This window comes from Typopeltis vanoorti, chromosome 8 (genome assembly GCF_054136105.1).
Source record: "Typopeltis vanoorti isolate ZY-2024b chromosome 8, IOZ_Tvanoo_1.0, whole genome shotgun sequence".
Lineage (NCBI taxonomy): Eukaryota > Metazoa > Arthropoda > Arachnida > Uropygi > Thelyphonidae > Typopeltis > Typopeltis vanoorti.
Window position 1 is genome coordinate 121,550,279 of NC_143556.1, and position 15,119 is coordinate 121,565,397.

Below are 15,119 nucleotides of genomic sequence, written 5' to 3' on the forward strand. Positions count from 1 at the left end.
GCTGACATCGGGACCATAGCGGAAGAACTTCGGCGGGAGTTCATGAAAATGAAAAATGACCTTCATCTTCTGCATGAGGAATTGGAAGTACTCAGTAAGGAGATTCTGGAAGTTAAAATTGAGTTTAATGTGTTAAATTAGGACTATAGAGATTACTACAGAGAAATTAGGACTATAGAGATTACTTTAGCTGGAGTAACTAGAACAGGATTACGTATGGGTGAGTCTTTGGTGAATGATACAGAAATAAATAGTATGGGAGTGTTTGGGAGTCAAGAAAATAAAACCACAAGAGGTCTAGAAGAAACGAGATGTCGTGAGAGTGGGTGGGGGTAAGTAAAAGAGCGTTGAGTAATGAAACTGGGAGAGTCATGCTGAATAGCGTAGAAAATGAGTCCATGAGTGAAGCTTGTGTGGACTTGAATGAAGTTAAGAGTGGTAAGATATATGGTGATTCTATGATTAAGGGTATGGAGAGTGATATGCCTGAGGAGTATTTGGCTGGTGGGACAATAGAAAGAGTGACTTTAGCAATAAAGAGAGGGCATGAAGCAGACAATATGATAGTTTGTCTGCTTAGGTATTTAATATATTGCAAAATTTAAATTCAAACACTGCTGTAGGTTTAGATGTAATATCAGCTCGGGTGTTGCGTGAATGTGCAAATGAATTGTCAACCCCTCTTATTTGGATATTTAATTTAAGTTTGAACTCTGGTATGGTCCCTAGGGAGTGGAAGTTAGGCAAAGTGGTTCCTTTGCATAAGGGTGGCTCTAATACTGCAGTAGTTAATTAGAGACCAATCACCATCTCAGGTGTAGTGGTAAAAGTATTGGAAAAGTTAAATTTCAAGAATGGGTGGATCACGATATGATACTCTGTAGAGGCCAATATGTTTTTGTTAAAGGTAGATCCTGCCTTAGCAAACTATTAACTTTTCATAATAGAATGACATCTGATTTGGACAAAGGAACTGGCTGCAGAGTGGTACTTATGGATTTGCTAAAGCTTTTGACAGGATACCCCATGGAACACTGTTACACAAATTGGAGCAGATGGGAATGGATTCTAAATTGGTGATATGAATAGGAGAATGACTCAGGGAGAGATACCAGAAGGTGGTGTATGGTGGAGGTGAGTCCAGGATGAGGCAGGTGACCAGGGGTGTGCCTCAGGGCTCTGTGCTTGGGCAATTGTTGTTTAATTTGTATATAAATGATATAGGAAATGGCTTAAAGGGAGATATTCAGTTGTTTGCTGATGATGCAAAGTTGTGTAGTGCAATAAAAAATCAAGCTGATGTTGAAAGTTTGCAGGAGGATTTAAATAAGCTGGTAAAATGGGCAAAAGAAAATGGATGTCAGTTCAATGTGGAAAAGTGTAAAGTCTTGCATTTTGGGATTAAAAGATTACCAGCTGTGTACTACATAGATGGAAAGGTACTCCAAGAGATTGATGAGGCTAGGGACTTAGGGGTATTGGTAGATAAGGAGATGAAGTTCAGAGGACACATTGCTAAGGTGTCCAAGATTGCACATAGGATTACTTGGTTGTTGAGGAACACACTGACATCCAGAGATAAAGAGGTTATTATTCCCCTTTATAAAGCATTGATACTTTCACATTTGGATTACTGTGCTCAGGTCTGATCACCTGGATTCTTTGGAAATGAGGAGGTTGTGTAAAGGGCAGAGGAGAGTAACTAAGTTGGTGAGTGATGTAAAAAATGCTCCCTACATTGATAGATTGAGAGCTTGTGGATTGCAGAGGTTGGTTGATAGGCGGAGAAGAGGGGATATATGATAGAAACATTTAAATTACTGAAAGGTTTTTATAGGATTGATGCAGTGGAAATGTTTCAGCTGTGTGATAGTGATGGAAGAACAAGAGGTCATCCCTGGAAATTAAAGAAGAGTGTGGTTAACGTGGGTGTCAGAACTAGGTTTTTTGCCTGGAGGGTGGTGAATGAGTGGCATTCATTGCCTGACTTAGTTGTGAGCTCGTCGTCTGTAAATGACTTCAAGAAGAGATATGACAGATGTTGTTTTGCTAGTTTGGGTCTCCCGCAATGAGTCTACTGACTCCATGGAGATACCTGTAATAATAATAAGTATGGTCAAGCTGGTCTTTTTGATCATGCCCTTCAATTTTCCAGTCAATTCTATTGACTGGAAAAGCACCTGTTGTTTACACCAAAACATGGTATGAACATAAATTTAAGGTGGCCTGTGAGATTCTTATCAGCCACCCTAATCTTAACAATAATGATGGTCTAAAAATCACAAGAATATGGAAGGCATATATTCTACCCACTTAACCTTTCTTCCTAAGAGTTAATTATAAATGGGACGATAGGTAATCCAGGTTCTGAAATCTAATATAACAATTGTCATGTTAAATTAGGACATCATTTTTGCTGTAAAAAATCTATCTATATTATTATTTTTACTATTATTATTACCCCAAGCCCTCATTGAGTCAAAGACTCATCTGGGAGATCCTTTTATCACACACACACATCTCATCATACTGTGTCTTAAACACACTCAAACTCCTTGCAGACACCACACTCTCAGGCAAGGCATTCCATTCATTCACAACTCTGCACAAAAAAAACCTCCCTCTTTCTCCCCTACTCACACCCTCTTTATACAGTTTCCAGGGATGATCTCTGTTCTCCCTTGATCTCCCACTATTCTCTGTAGAACTTCTCCACCATTGATCCTATAACAACCTCTTACCAACTTGTAGGTCTCTATCATATCTCTCCTCTTCCTCCTGTACACTAGACTCTGCAAATTACATCTTTCAATCTTTCCTCATACTCAACCATTTCAGAGGTCAGAAACTACCTTAGTCAATCACCTTTGAACCCTTTCCATCATCTTTTCATCCTTCTGAAAACCTGGTGACCAAATCTGGGAACAATAGTCCATGTGTGGCCTAATCAAAGCTTTATACAACAGAACAAGAATCTTTCTACTTCTAAACGTAAGTGTTCTCAGCATCATTCCCAGAAGCCTCTGTGTTGTCTTCACAATTTTGGCAATGTGTCCCCTAAATTTTAGATCTCTATTCACTATCACCCCCAGATCTCTTATTTCCTCTACCTCCAACAATATATTCTCACCAAGCATAAATTCTGCATCCCATCTTTGTTTTCCAAATTTTAAAACCTTACATTTTGCAACATTGAACTCACATCTCCATTTCCGTGCCCAATTACTCAATTTATTGAAGTCTTCTTGCAAGGCCACAACATCTTCACTGCTCTTTATGGTTCGTCCCATCTTTGCATAATCTGCAAACAACTGAATATCTCCATCCACATTTTCTCCAGTATCATTAATATACAAGTTAAACAGTAATGGCCCTAAAACAGACCCCTGAGGCACTCCACTAGTGACTTTCCTTTTCCTGGATATCGCACCCCCATACACAACTTGTTGATACTTATCAGATAGCCAGTCTCCAATCCATTGTGCTAATCTAATATCCAACCCCATCTGCTCTAATTTTTCAACTTATCATGAGGTGCTCTATCAAAAGCCTTTGAGAAATCAAGTATATTACTGTGCATCCTTCTCCTCTGTCCAAGGAAGCAGTCACTTTATTGTAATAAGTAAGTATATTACTAAAACATGACCTCCCTTTAGCAAATCCATGCTGTCCTTCAAAGATAATACCATTGTTGGCAACCCAACTCTAGATCCTGGTTCTCACAAGCTTCTCCAACAACTTGACAACAACTCACAACACCTGACACACAGATAGGCCTACAGTTTGATGCTTGAATTCGTTCACTTCCTTTATGAAGTGGCACAATCTTGCCCTCCTTCCACTCCTTAGGAACTTGACCAAGTGCAAGACTCGTATTAAAAAAATATGTCAAGGTAGGTGTCTACTCCCTGGCACATTCCTTCAGAATATGTAGTGATATATTATGAAGTCCCACAGCCTTATTTACATCTAGTTTACTCAACTTCCCAAACACCTCTTGCTCACTTACAGTCAATCAGTCTCTTCTCCCCATCATCAACTGCTCTCAATCTCTCCATGAAGTCTCATTCAAAAGATTGAAAGATCTTTATGAACTGCTCATTAAGTATCTCCACCACACATTCTTCAACAGCTGTCTTTATACCATTTTCTCCAATCAGTGTCATCCTTCCGTAATCATTATTTCTTTTGCTGGCTACATATCGAAAGACCTCCCTAGGATTCTTTTTGGCTTCATTAGCTAAACTGCTGTTCATACCTCTCTTTACCTACTCTCATCAACCAAGTCACCCTCCTTGCCTGGTCTTTGTAGACCTTGTGAAATTGGTTATTTCCACTTCACTTATGCTGCCTCCACAATGCCCTTTTTCTCTGTATTGCATGCTTAATCTCTTTATTCGTCCATCTCACACCCCTGCCTTATTTAACCTTCTCACCCTTGGAATACATTTAGACATTGCATCTACTAGATAGTTTTTGGAAAATCCTCCATATGATAGAATGTTTCTTTGATGTTGTCTTAAATAGAATATAGTTTGATGTAGTTAATTTATTTTATTTCATTTATTTATTGTAATTTTATTTTATTTTTACTAGAGGTCAAGCCAGTAGAATAACCGTTGATCGAATCATTGTCTCTTCAGCATACTGTGTGAAATGTAATTTAGTTTGTCTCTGCATATATATGTGCATACTCCAGTTGATGACCTTAATATGGAGGTCAAAACTTCGGGAAATTAAAATAATTATTTATAATACAGTTGTAGAGTCCAAAATTTGTGTAAAATGAATGCTGATCATCATGTAACACTAAAGGAAAGGAAGGAAAGTCTTCTTGTAGTAATTCAATAGTGTCAGATAAAGGAACGTTATTAAACAAGATTGCAACATCTGAACTAATCTAAACTAAATTAATCATTATATTGAAGTATCCTGATGAAGATCAGAAATTTTATTTTTAAAATCCATAGTGTTTTTTTATGTTAGTAGCAGTTCTTCTAGTTGAAGTAGCAAGTAAATTAGATAAAAATATAGATATTTTATAAGTGGGATATCCTATACAGTCTGTGACTGGTTTATGAACTTTGGGAAAATCATACAACCTAGGTGGATGTCCAAAGATGGTTTTAAGCTTTTTCTTTTGATCTTCATCCCAAATTGAAGCATTATTGATGGAGAATTAAGCCAGTTCAGTTGACTACAGGTGGGATCAGATGTGAGGGGACCTTTATCTGAATATTCTCAAAGAAATGGAGGCATTTTTCTCTCATGTTCTTTTCTATCTTGAGCAGCCAACTCTGCCTCAAGCAACTTGACAACTGTAGTTTCCCTGCACAGTTGTAGTGTCCACAATGCCCTTTTGTTCACTTGCCTAGAAAAATACAAATTTAATTATTACTAATGCTGACCAGGAAAGGCTGTTGTTTATGATAGATAAGAATATGAGAGAAATATAATTCTTTTAATTATCCCGACTTATGGCAATTTATTATTGAAACATATAAAAGTTAAATAATATGGGTCCCAATACTGAGCCCTAAGATACCCACTTTTAACTTTCTGCTTCCTCATACACAACTCTCTGATATCTCTCAGATAGCAAAACCCAAATACAGTTCTCCTCCTACTTGCAACATAACAAAATAATTTCTTCAAATTTTCCTTGGATTTCAGGATAAAACTAAACTGTTTCATATTCAAGTTTTGCCTTTCTTACTATGCTAATCATTTTCTTGGCCTGAATTTTATATTCCTCAAGCAGTTGCTGTGCATCTTTCTCCTACTTTTTTCATAATCTCCTTTTCATCTGCCATTCCCTTTTGATATATCATTAGTCATCACACTTTACACCAAATCTTGTTCTTTCACTTGAAATGTGCAACTTGCCATTGTTAATAAAATAATCCTTCACTACTTTCCATGCACTGGTGATATCTTTCATTTCCAATTTTTTCACTCATGTCACTGCCTCAAGCTCATTTTTCAGGTTATTGTAATCACCTGTTTTATAATTCCATATAAATATCTTTCTTCTTGATACTTCTGCGTGTCTGTTCATTCCCCATGTCAAGACCATATGGTCTCCAGCTGGGAGCAGGAGTGACATTTCACTAACGATGAGATTCTCTGATGCTACAATCAAATTGAAAAGTAACTGCATCTTGCCTGAGGCATTTATCCCTAAAGAATTCCAGAAATTCCATTCTCTCTATCCTGACTTTTGCTCTGTCTCTATTGTTCCTCTAGGCAAGCACTCTTTTAGCATTCTATTTTGCACTTCACAAATTATTGAATCTGTATTCATTACGCCTCTCACTGCTCTGTTCATTTCTTGCTCACCTGCATCCCTCACTCTCTCTTCTGACTCTCCTTCTCTCCTTGCACTCTCACTTACCTGCTTTCCTATCATCTATCCATTCCTCACGTTGCACTATCTTTCCTTCCTCTCATTTCCACTCTTCACCTATCTCGTAATCTCTCTCTCTCTGTCATTCCCATAACTCTCCCTAATTCCATTCTTGTTCATTTCATATTGTTCATTCTTTCCTGACTCCTAATCCTAGTCTCCTTTAACACTTTTTCTCTATGTTTCACTTTCTCTCTCTCTCTCTCTCAGTATGTCTCTCCTCTACTACATCTACTACATTCAGTTCCACATGACCCTCATCTCCCTCACTTTAGATCACAATGCTTTAGCTTTCTTTGCCAGTATTCACTTGTCTCCAAAACAACACTACTGCATCAGTGATGCAGTACTGTTGTTTACTTAAATCAGTGATGATGTGAAGCTTGCCAATCTCTTCCGATTTTCTTACTCTTTTTAGAGGCGTACCTCTCTAGGCTATTACCTGCTCCAATTCTAACTGCCAGGATGCAAACATCCTGAAAGCATCATATACTACTTTTAGAAATTGTAGGAGGATGTATAATAGAAGCATACAAATTAAGAAGAAAATTTTACCAACTTATAAGAGCTAGAAATGAGATTTTGAATTCATGGCATATGAGGGAATAGTCAAGTACCATTTGTAGAATCTATGTATTCGTGTGGTCTATTGTGAGGTCTATGATCTTCTTTTGGTGACTAAATGGAATTAGTTTCTGGTTGGAATTGTGAAAATGCCCTCAGTTTTCAAGCAGAGCTTTCTTGTATGACCAGTATGACCATACAAGAATTCAGTATCCCCAATTCAGTATATAATGCTGCATGTACATAATAATATTAATTATATTTTGCTTAATGATTATTATTATTATTATTTTTTTTTTTCCCAGGTATATGATGGTGATTCAGATTCAGCTCCTTTAAAACTTCGAATTTGCAACAATCAGCAGAATCCTGGTCCAATAATTTCTTCATCGAATAGAGTTTTCATCAAGTTTCACACAGATTTTTCTCAGAACGGAAGAGGATTTCACTTATCATATCACTTATGTAAGTAATTTATTATATAATATGTATATCATTTACTAACTCTTAATATGCTAGTATGGACAGTAAATTAGTACCGTTTTCTGTCTTCAGTTTTCTGACTTAGGTGGCTGAGATGCAGTAATTACTTACTAAGCAATTAATAGAGACATGCATGGTAGACATAATACAATTTTTTAAATAATGGTTTCACATATATGAGGGAAATAAAATTTCATATTTATGAAATACTCCCAAATATATTTTGCTCAATATATGAGCATCATTCAGGAAGAAGGCAGAACAATTGACTACAATATTTAAATTATGACCACAAGAATGAGTCATGCAGCACGTGCATGCATCCACATATCTCAGTTGCACAGTTGCTGCTGTTAAAGTTCCAGGGAAATAGTATACTTACATAATTAAAAATGTATAACCTATTAATAGTAATTACTTCTGAGAACTTAGAGATAGGTGTACAGTCTGATTTATTAAGATTAGTTTGGTGGCATAGGGCTTCACACAATTCAAGAAATATATTATCAAATTTAAACCTGTTTTAGTGCAACATCTTTGTTTATAATTTATTTTTAATGATATTAAAAATAAATTATAAACAAATTATAAATAAATTATAAATTATTAGTGAAACAATACAAATTGTAATGATTAGTTACAATTGTTACAATGTTTGATTAGTTACAATACAATGAGTCTGCCGGCTTCAGCACCAAATGAACTATTTTATAAAAAAGATGTTTATTAACTTGCTTATATTTCACTGAATTTCAAATCACTATCATCAGAGCACAACACGGCATGTATACATGACAGTGAGTAAGTAAAACAATATAAATTTTAACTAATCGTTAAAAATTATTATTATTATATGACACCTCTGGGGAGTCCAAAACTCTCCATCTCCACCAACGAACTGCAACTGCACCAATGCCATCTGCTGCCCACCAACACCATTTTCACAGACAATCACAAACATCTATGCAAACGGCAGGATTTGAACCTCCAGCCTTTTGTCTAGAGAGTAGATACGCTAACCACTCAGCCAAACAGGCTGGCATTATTACACCCTTTATGAAGCCGGCAGACTCATTGTATTGTAACTAATCAAACATTGTAACAATTGTAACTAATCATTACAATTTGTATTGTTTCATTAATTTCACTTTTTATTGTTTACTTTTTATTTTAGTTAAAATCTAGATAAATTTACTTCATATTGTTAATTGTAAGTAATCATTTACAATGATTACTTACAAGTGCTTGTTTTGGCTCTTCAAGAGAATATGAATAAGCTTGAAGGGTGGGAAAAGGCATGGAGATGTCAGTGTAATGTAACTAAATGTCAAGTTTTAAAATTTTGGATCCACAGAAGGGATGATTCATACTCACTTGTGGAGTTATACTGGAAGAAGTAGAGGAAGCAAAGAATCTTGGGGTGATTGTGAATAGAGATTTAAAGTTCTGGGCACTTATTGCAAAAGTTGTGAAGACATCTCAGATATTGGAAGTTTCTTTTTCACTTGGTTAGACCATAATAAATTTAGTTTAATCCTTTATCCAAGTGTAAGCAAACAAAGTTTGCTCCTGAAAATATCTTCTGGACTGAGGTAAGGTAGTGCAACACCAGGTAAGTCTGAGCAAAGGTGGACCAAGCTCTCATCAATCCTTGTCTCAGTATCTCCCATAATGCAAAGCACATCTCCTTGCAGACATGTATACTGCTATGCATTAAGGGAAGGGCCACTACCCAGAGCGGGTTCAACCATTATTGAGGTCTCGTCAGTGGGAGGCAGACCCAAACGTGGAGAGACTAAGGCAGATGCAATAGGAGAGGTCATATTTACCTATAGGAGTTGCCAATAGGTGTACCACCTTATTATTGAATTACTCTGGATTTTGAGAAAGATGTTGGAAGTTTATTTTTTACTTGGTTAGACTGTAATAAATTTAGTTTAAGTCTTTATCCAAGTGTAAGCAAACAAAGTTTGCACCTGAAAATATCTTCAGGACTGAGGTAAGGTAGTGCAGGTAGTGGTGTTGCACTACCTTACCTCAGTCGTTAAGAATTAAGCCAGTTCAGTTGACTACAGGTGGGATCAGATGTGAGGGGACCTTTATCTGAATATTCTCCTTATGTCCTTATTCTCCTTATGTCAAGGCCTGTGTCAACTCCCTGCCACATTCCTTCAGAATATGTAGTAATATATTATCAATTTACTCAACTTCCCATACACTCTTGCTCACTTACAATCAGTCTCCCTTCCCCATCATCAGCTGCTCTCAATCTCTCCATTAAGTCATATTCACAAGATTTAAAGACCTTTATGAACTGCTCATTAAGTATCTCCACCGCTTTCTGAAACAGCTGTCTTTATGCCATTTTCTCCAAATAATGTCATTCTTCCATAATCATTCTTTCTTTTGCTAGCTACATATAGAAAGAACTCCTTAGGATTCTTTTTGGCTTCATTAGCTAACTGATGTTCATACCTCTCTTTAGCTACCCTCACCAACCAAGTCACCCACCTTGCCTGGTCTTTGTAATCCTCATGGAATTAGTTATTTCCACTTCTCTTATGCTGCCTCCATAATGCCCTTTTTCTCTGTATCGAATACTTAATCTCTTTATTCATCCATTTCACACCTACCTTATTTAATCTTCTCACCCTTAGAATACATTTAGACATTGCATCTACTGGATAGTTTTTGAAAACTATCTAGTGGATAGTTTTCACAGACACCTACAAGCTGGCGCCTGAGCTCTTCATAATCACCTCCCTTGTAGTTCCACATATACCCTTTTCTTACAGAGGTCCTCACACTGCTAGCAACCACCCAGGTAATCACCTCATTGTCACTCGCACCAACTGGTGGGTGATTTGACCATTCATTTATCATTACATCCTCTGATGAGATGACTTAATCTGAGACCTTCGGTCCTCTTGTGTGCTCTGTTACATACTGTCTGAGGTCCTTATACCTCAAAAACTCAAGAAACTCGTTTTCTTTACTTCCAGTTGCTATCTCATCATTGCAGTCTATACTGCCATAATTAAATTCACCCATAATGACCAGTCTTTTCTTATTTGTTTGGTTAATCTGATTATACATTTCATAATCACTTCCATCCACATTTCCTAGTCTATAACAACATCCTACCAAGTATTTCATTCCATTCACCTCTATCTCACACCATACTGCCTCAAAACCACTGGCACTATTTCCCTGTTGTATCTCTACTTTGTATGGACATAACTCTTTCTCTATCATCAATAGCACCCCCCCCTCTTTTACCCCTTCTATCCTCACGAAACACATCATATCCTTCCATCTCTATTCCTGTCAGGATGTCGTCCTCATCTAACTATATCTCACTTATTCCAACAATTTTTGGTGAACAGACTCAATTAGTGCAACCATTTCATCTGCTTTGTTTCTTACACTTCTATGATTTGTATATAAACACAGCAGCTTATTCCTGGATCTACAGCTAGTTCCACTGATAACACTAATTCGATGTGATCACTCCATGCTCGATGGTGGACATTTCCCTTTCTGCTTATTCATTTTAGAACCCTCTTCAATTCCAACTGTTTCCTCTTGATTCCAGGTCTCCCATTCCTTTCCTGTCTACACATGCTCTCACATCCTCTTGGAGCATCCACCTTTCTCACGCTGTGTACCCCCTGTCCACCCTGAGTCTCTCCATTTCCCTGTAAGATTAACACTCCCAAGATGGGTGTGTTCATTTTGCACACCCATTCTCTCATTTTCTATACTCATGCTACTTACTTCCTCATTCATAACCACCTCTTCAATCTCTCCTGCTCTTCCAAATCACTTCCCACTTGATCTGATTCATTCTCTGTACTCACTTCCCTACCTTCCAGCAACAGTCTCTCCAAATGACTCACAATATAACCACTCAAATGCAGTCCATCACTCCATACAGTTCACTTCGTCCTTCAATCTCTTTCTACACATGAAGGAATTCTACTCCCCCCCTCTCCTCACACATTTCAGTCAACATACCTTCATAATCCTTGCTCTCCCTCATCTCACCACAGTCATACCTAGGCAACACGCTTACTATCCTTCCTGTCACACTATTCTCCTTTATCCATCTAAGAAGGCTCCTGACATCCATTCTGAGTACAAAAAGCACATTCTGAAGTGCACTTTGTCCTCTGTCACATCATTCGCACATATTAAAACCATTAACTCCTTCGCTCGCTCCCTCCTCGTATCCAATGTCTCAATCACTCTCCTCATTTTACCACCTGGAAAACACATCTTTTGCATCCTCTCATCCAGCACACATTTAATAATGGAGTCGCCATACAACACCACTTGCTTGTCTTTCATTCTCTTTTGTACCTACTTGATTTCTTTTAATCGTTTTCACCCGAATTTTCTTAATTTCCCTCGTCTTCCATTTCATCTCTTGCCTCATCCAACCGAATTCAAGCTTTTGAATCTCTCATCACATTGTCTCAATCATTTAATCTTTCCAATTTTTGAACTCTCGACTTGCACTTCACACTTCCACTCTCATTCATGCTTTTGAGTTTCTGTACTATCGGTTCATGCATCGAACTTTTGCTTTCATTCATTCTTTCCATTTTTCCCACTTTCGATCCTTTCATAATGCTTTTTCTGGTTTCTTTCATTCTCTCAATTTTGTTTCATTTCACTACATTCACCTCACTTTCATTCTTTTTACCATCGATTATGGTTTTCAAATCACTCGTTTTCTTTTTCAATGGTTTTTACAATTTACAACAATTTTTGACAATATTTTGGTTTTCTTTCAAACCATGCTTCTCTTTCGAACGAGCACTTATTCTTCCCACAACATTCTCACTACTAACACTTTCTGTAATCAAATTCATATTAGCACTCATTAAATCCTCATTTAGCTCACACTTTACACATATCCTCCTTCCATCAGCACAAAATGTCCACAAACCATATATGTAATCAAAAGAATACATGTAACACACCTTGCACTTCACAAAACTAATGAAATCTAAGTTAAAATCATGCACTGACAAATCTGCCGCCATCTTTTCTCTGCCGTTTACTACTCTAAGGGCCAAAAGCAATGAATTTATAATCAAGTTGAAGCAAAATATCCCACACACTAATAATACTAGTAGTGCACCACTTTTATAGCAGCCATTATTCAAATAATCACTCGTGTCATGCCACAGGATCCTTTAAAGATTAAATATTCTTGGTTTAATTCTTTATCCAATTGTAAGCATACAAGGTTTGCACCTGAAGTAATTTCAGGACCTGGGTAACTCATATATAGATGCTAATGACTTCACATCACTTGCTTTAGTATCGCATAATTCAACGCTCATATCCTTACAGACATGTATGATGCTATGGATTATGCGAAGGGTCATGGAAATATGATTTCTGCATTATTTCAACCTTGGTATCACTTCTGGGTCTGGCTCCCATTGATAAGACCTCAATAAAGGTCAAAACCGGTCTGGGTAGTGACCCTTCCCATAATGCATAGCATTATACATGTCTGTAAGGATATGTGTTTTGCATTATGGGATACTAAGGCAAGTAATGTGAGGTCATTAGTTTCTATATATGAGTTGCCCATTCCTGAAATTACTTCTTATCCTTTATCCAAGCGTAAAAAAAAACTTAAAACTTTAAAACTTAAACCAAGAATATAATTTCTTGTTATCTTTTTAATTTATATATGATGTGGTATGACAAGCAAGGAAGAGGACTCAAGAGATTTCACTAACTGTTTGGATAATATTTAGCCAGGAGAATTAGTAGTATCTACTATGGGTGTTAGGGGGGAATTGGATTTATTAATTTTAGGTAATAGGTAAGCTGTATATCCAGTGGAAGGGGATATCTCGAGGATTTAAGTTTTTTTGGGATGTCAGGAAGCTAGGAAGAAAGTAAACTTTATGATTTCTTGATTTGTAATTTAGTGGGATCATAATCTGAAGGTCTGTAGGTGGAATGGTCTCTAAGATATCCATTTTCTTATTGTATTCACTGGCATTAAGGATGACGGTAAACTACATAAAGATAACTGTATAGTCATCACCTTGGCTGACAAGGGAAGTGGTACTGTTACTTATAATCTTGGTGAATTTCTTTAATGCTTTGCAGGTCATGCTTTGGACAGGGCTCACTGAATCAATTGGATAAAGATCGCCATGTTCCATCCCAGTAAATTTAGAAGAAAATGAACCATTTTTAGAATCTGCTTCTGCTCTTAAAAATCAGTCTAAATTGAATAAATATCAGTGCATAAAATTCCCCAAAATATAGGAAACACTAATACTTTGAGATTCCAGTTTATATTCTAAGGCCGTCTTCAGGTGTCTATAAAGGCACCTCCACCCAGTTAGGATTCTAGTCTTTCATGCACATGTTTTACTTAGTTTTGTCCAACTTTTGTGTTTGTGTTATAAGGCTATTATAGTATTCTCTGACAGTGTCTCTATAACTGAGATGAAATATTGTAAGAATTAAATACTGTCTTCAATCTTATCCTAGTGCTGTTTCATTCCTTTAAATTTCTAACCTGAAGCTATGTAGTCAGTTAGCATTAGTACATTTGGTTTTGGAGCTGTGAAGAAAACATGTTGAATTATACATGGAAATGGATAAGTCAGTATCTGAGAGAAGCAAAGTATAACTGAATACCAAGAGTTAGGTGAAAAGAGTAGGAGTGAAATGGCTGAACAGTGAAATCAAGCAAGCATTATTGGGAAAGATGTTATGGAAGAGGCATGGTGATCTGATCCATGAGGAGTATAAAGTGCAGGCTAAGAAGGTGAGCAGCATGGTAAAGAACACAAAAATGTATTATACAAGAAGATTTGTCAGTCAGGCCAAGGATTCCCAAAGAAAATCTTAGGGATTTTTTTAGCTATGTGGCAAGTAGGAGGAGAAATGATTGTGGAAGAATGACATTGTGTGATAAAAATGGGAATAGAGTGACTGATGCAGAGGACATAGTGGAATTGTCCAATGAACACTTTATTGGAATATTTAATCCTGGAGGAGTAAATTTTAATACTAGAGGGATAGGGCAGGTTCGAGGTTTAGAGGTGCAGGAGGAGAGTGTTCCAAATACTGAATACTCTGGATGTCAGTAAAGTTGTGGGACTGGATGGTATTTCACCATGAGTTTTGAGAGAATGTACTAAAGAACTGACAGCTCCTTTGACCTGGCTTTTCAGTGAATGTCTGGCTACGGAGAAGGTGCCCAGGGAATGGAAGGAAGGTAAGATAGTGCCATTCCATAAAGGTGGAAGCAGACTGGAAGTGTCTAATATGTATAGAGCATTTGGCAGATGAGGGTAATGTTATCAGTGAGAGTCAACATGGATTTGTTAAGGGGCGCTATTGTTTTAGTAATATGCCTTTTATAATAAAGTTACAAGAGCAGTAGATGAGGGAAAAGTATATACTGCCATTTTCTTGGGTTTAGCAAAGGCATTTGACAGGGTGCTACACGATAAGCTGATATTTAAGTTGCAGCACATGGGTTTAGATGTCAAGTTGGTCAACCGGATTCAAGATTGGCTGTCCGATAGGTATCTGAGAGTTGTGTATGGTGGGACAATATCAAAGAGGCAGAAGGTTACAATTGGGGTCCCACAGCGCTCACTACTGGGACCTATAA

The 15,119-nt window shown here is 37.1% G+C and overlaps 1 protein-coding gene across 1 annotated transcript in view; it reads left to right on the forward strand.

Moving 5' to 3' along the window:
• Cubn (Cubilin) overlaps positions 1-15,119 on the forward strand; it is a 2,223,842-nt gene that overhangs the window by 906,938 nt on the left and 1,301,785 nt on the right. Inside the window, exon 28 of the mRNA XM_090396294.1 lies at positions 7,276-7,435. Coding sequence (XP_090252420.1) covers positions 7,276-7,435 — 160 coding nt within the window. The remainder of the gene's footprint in view (positions 1-7,275; positions 7,436-15,119) is intronic.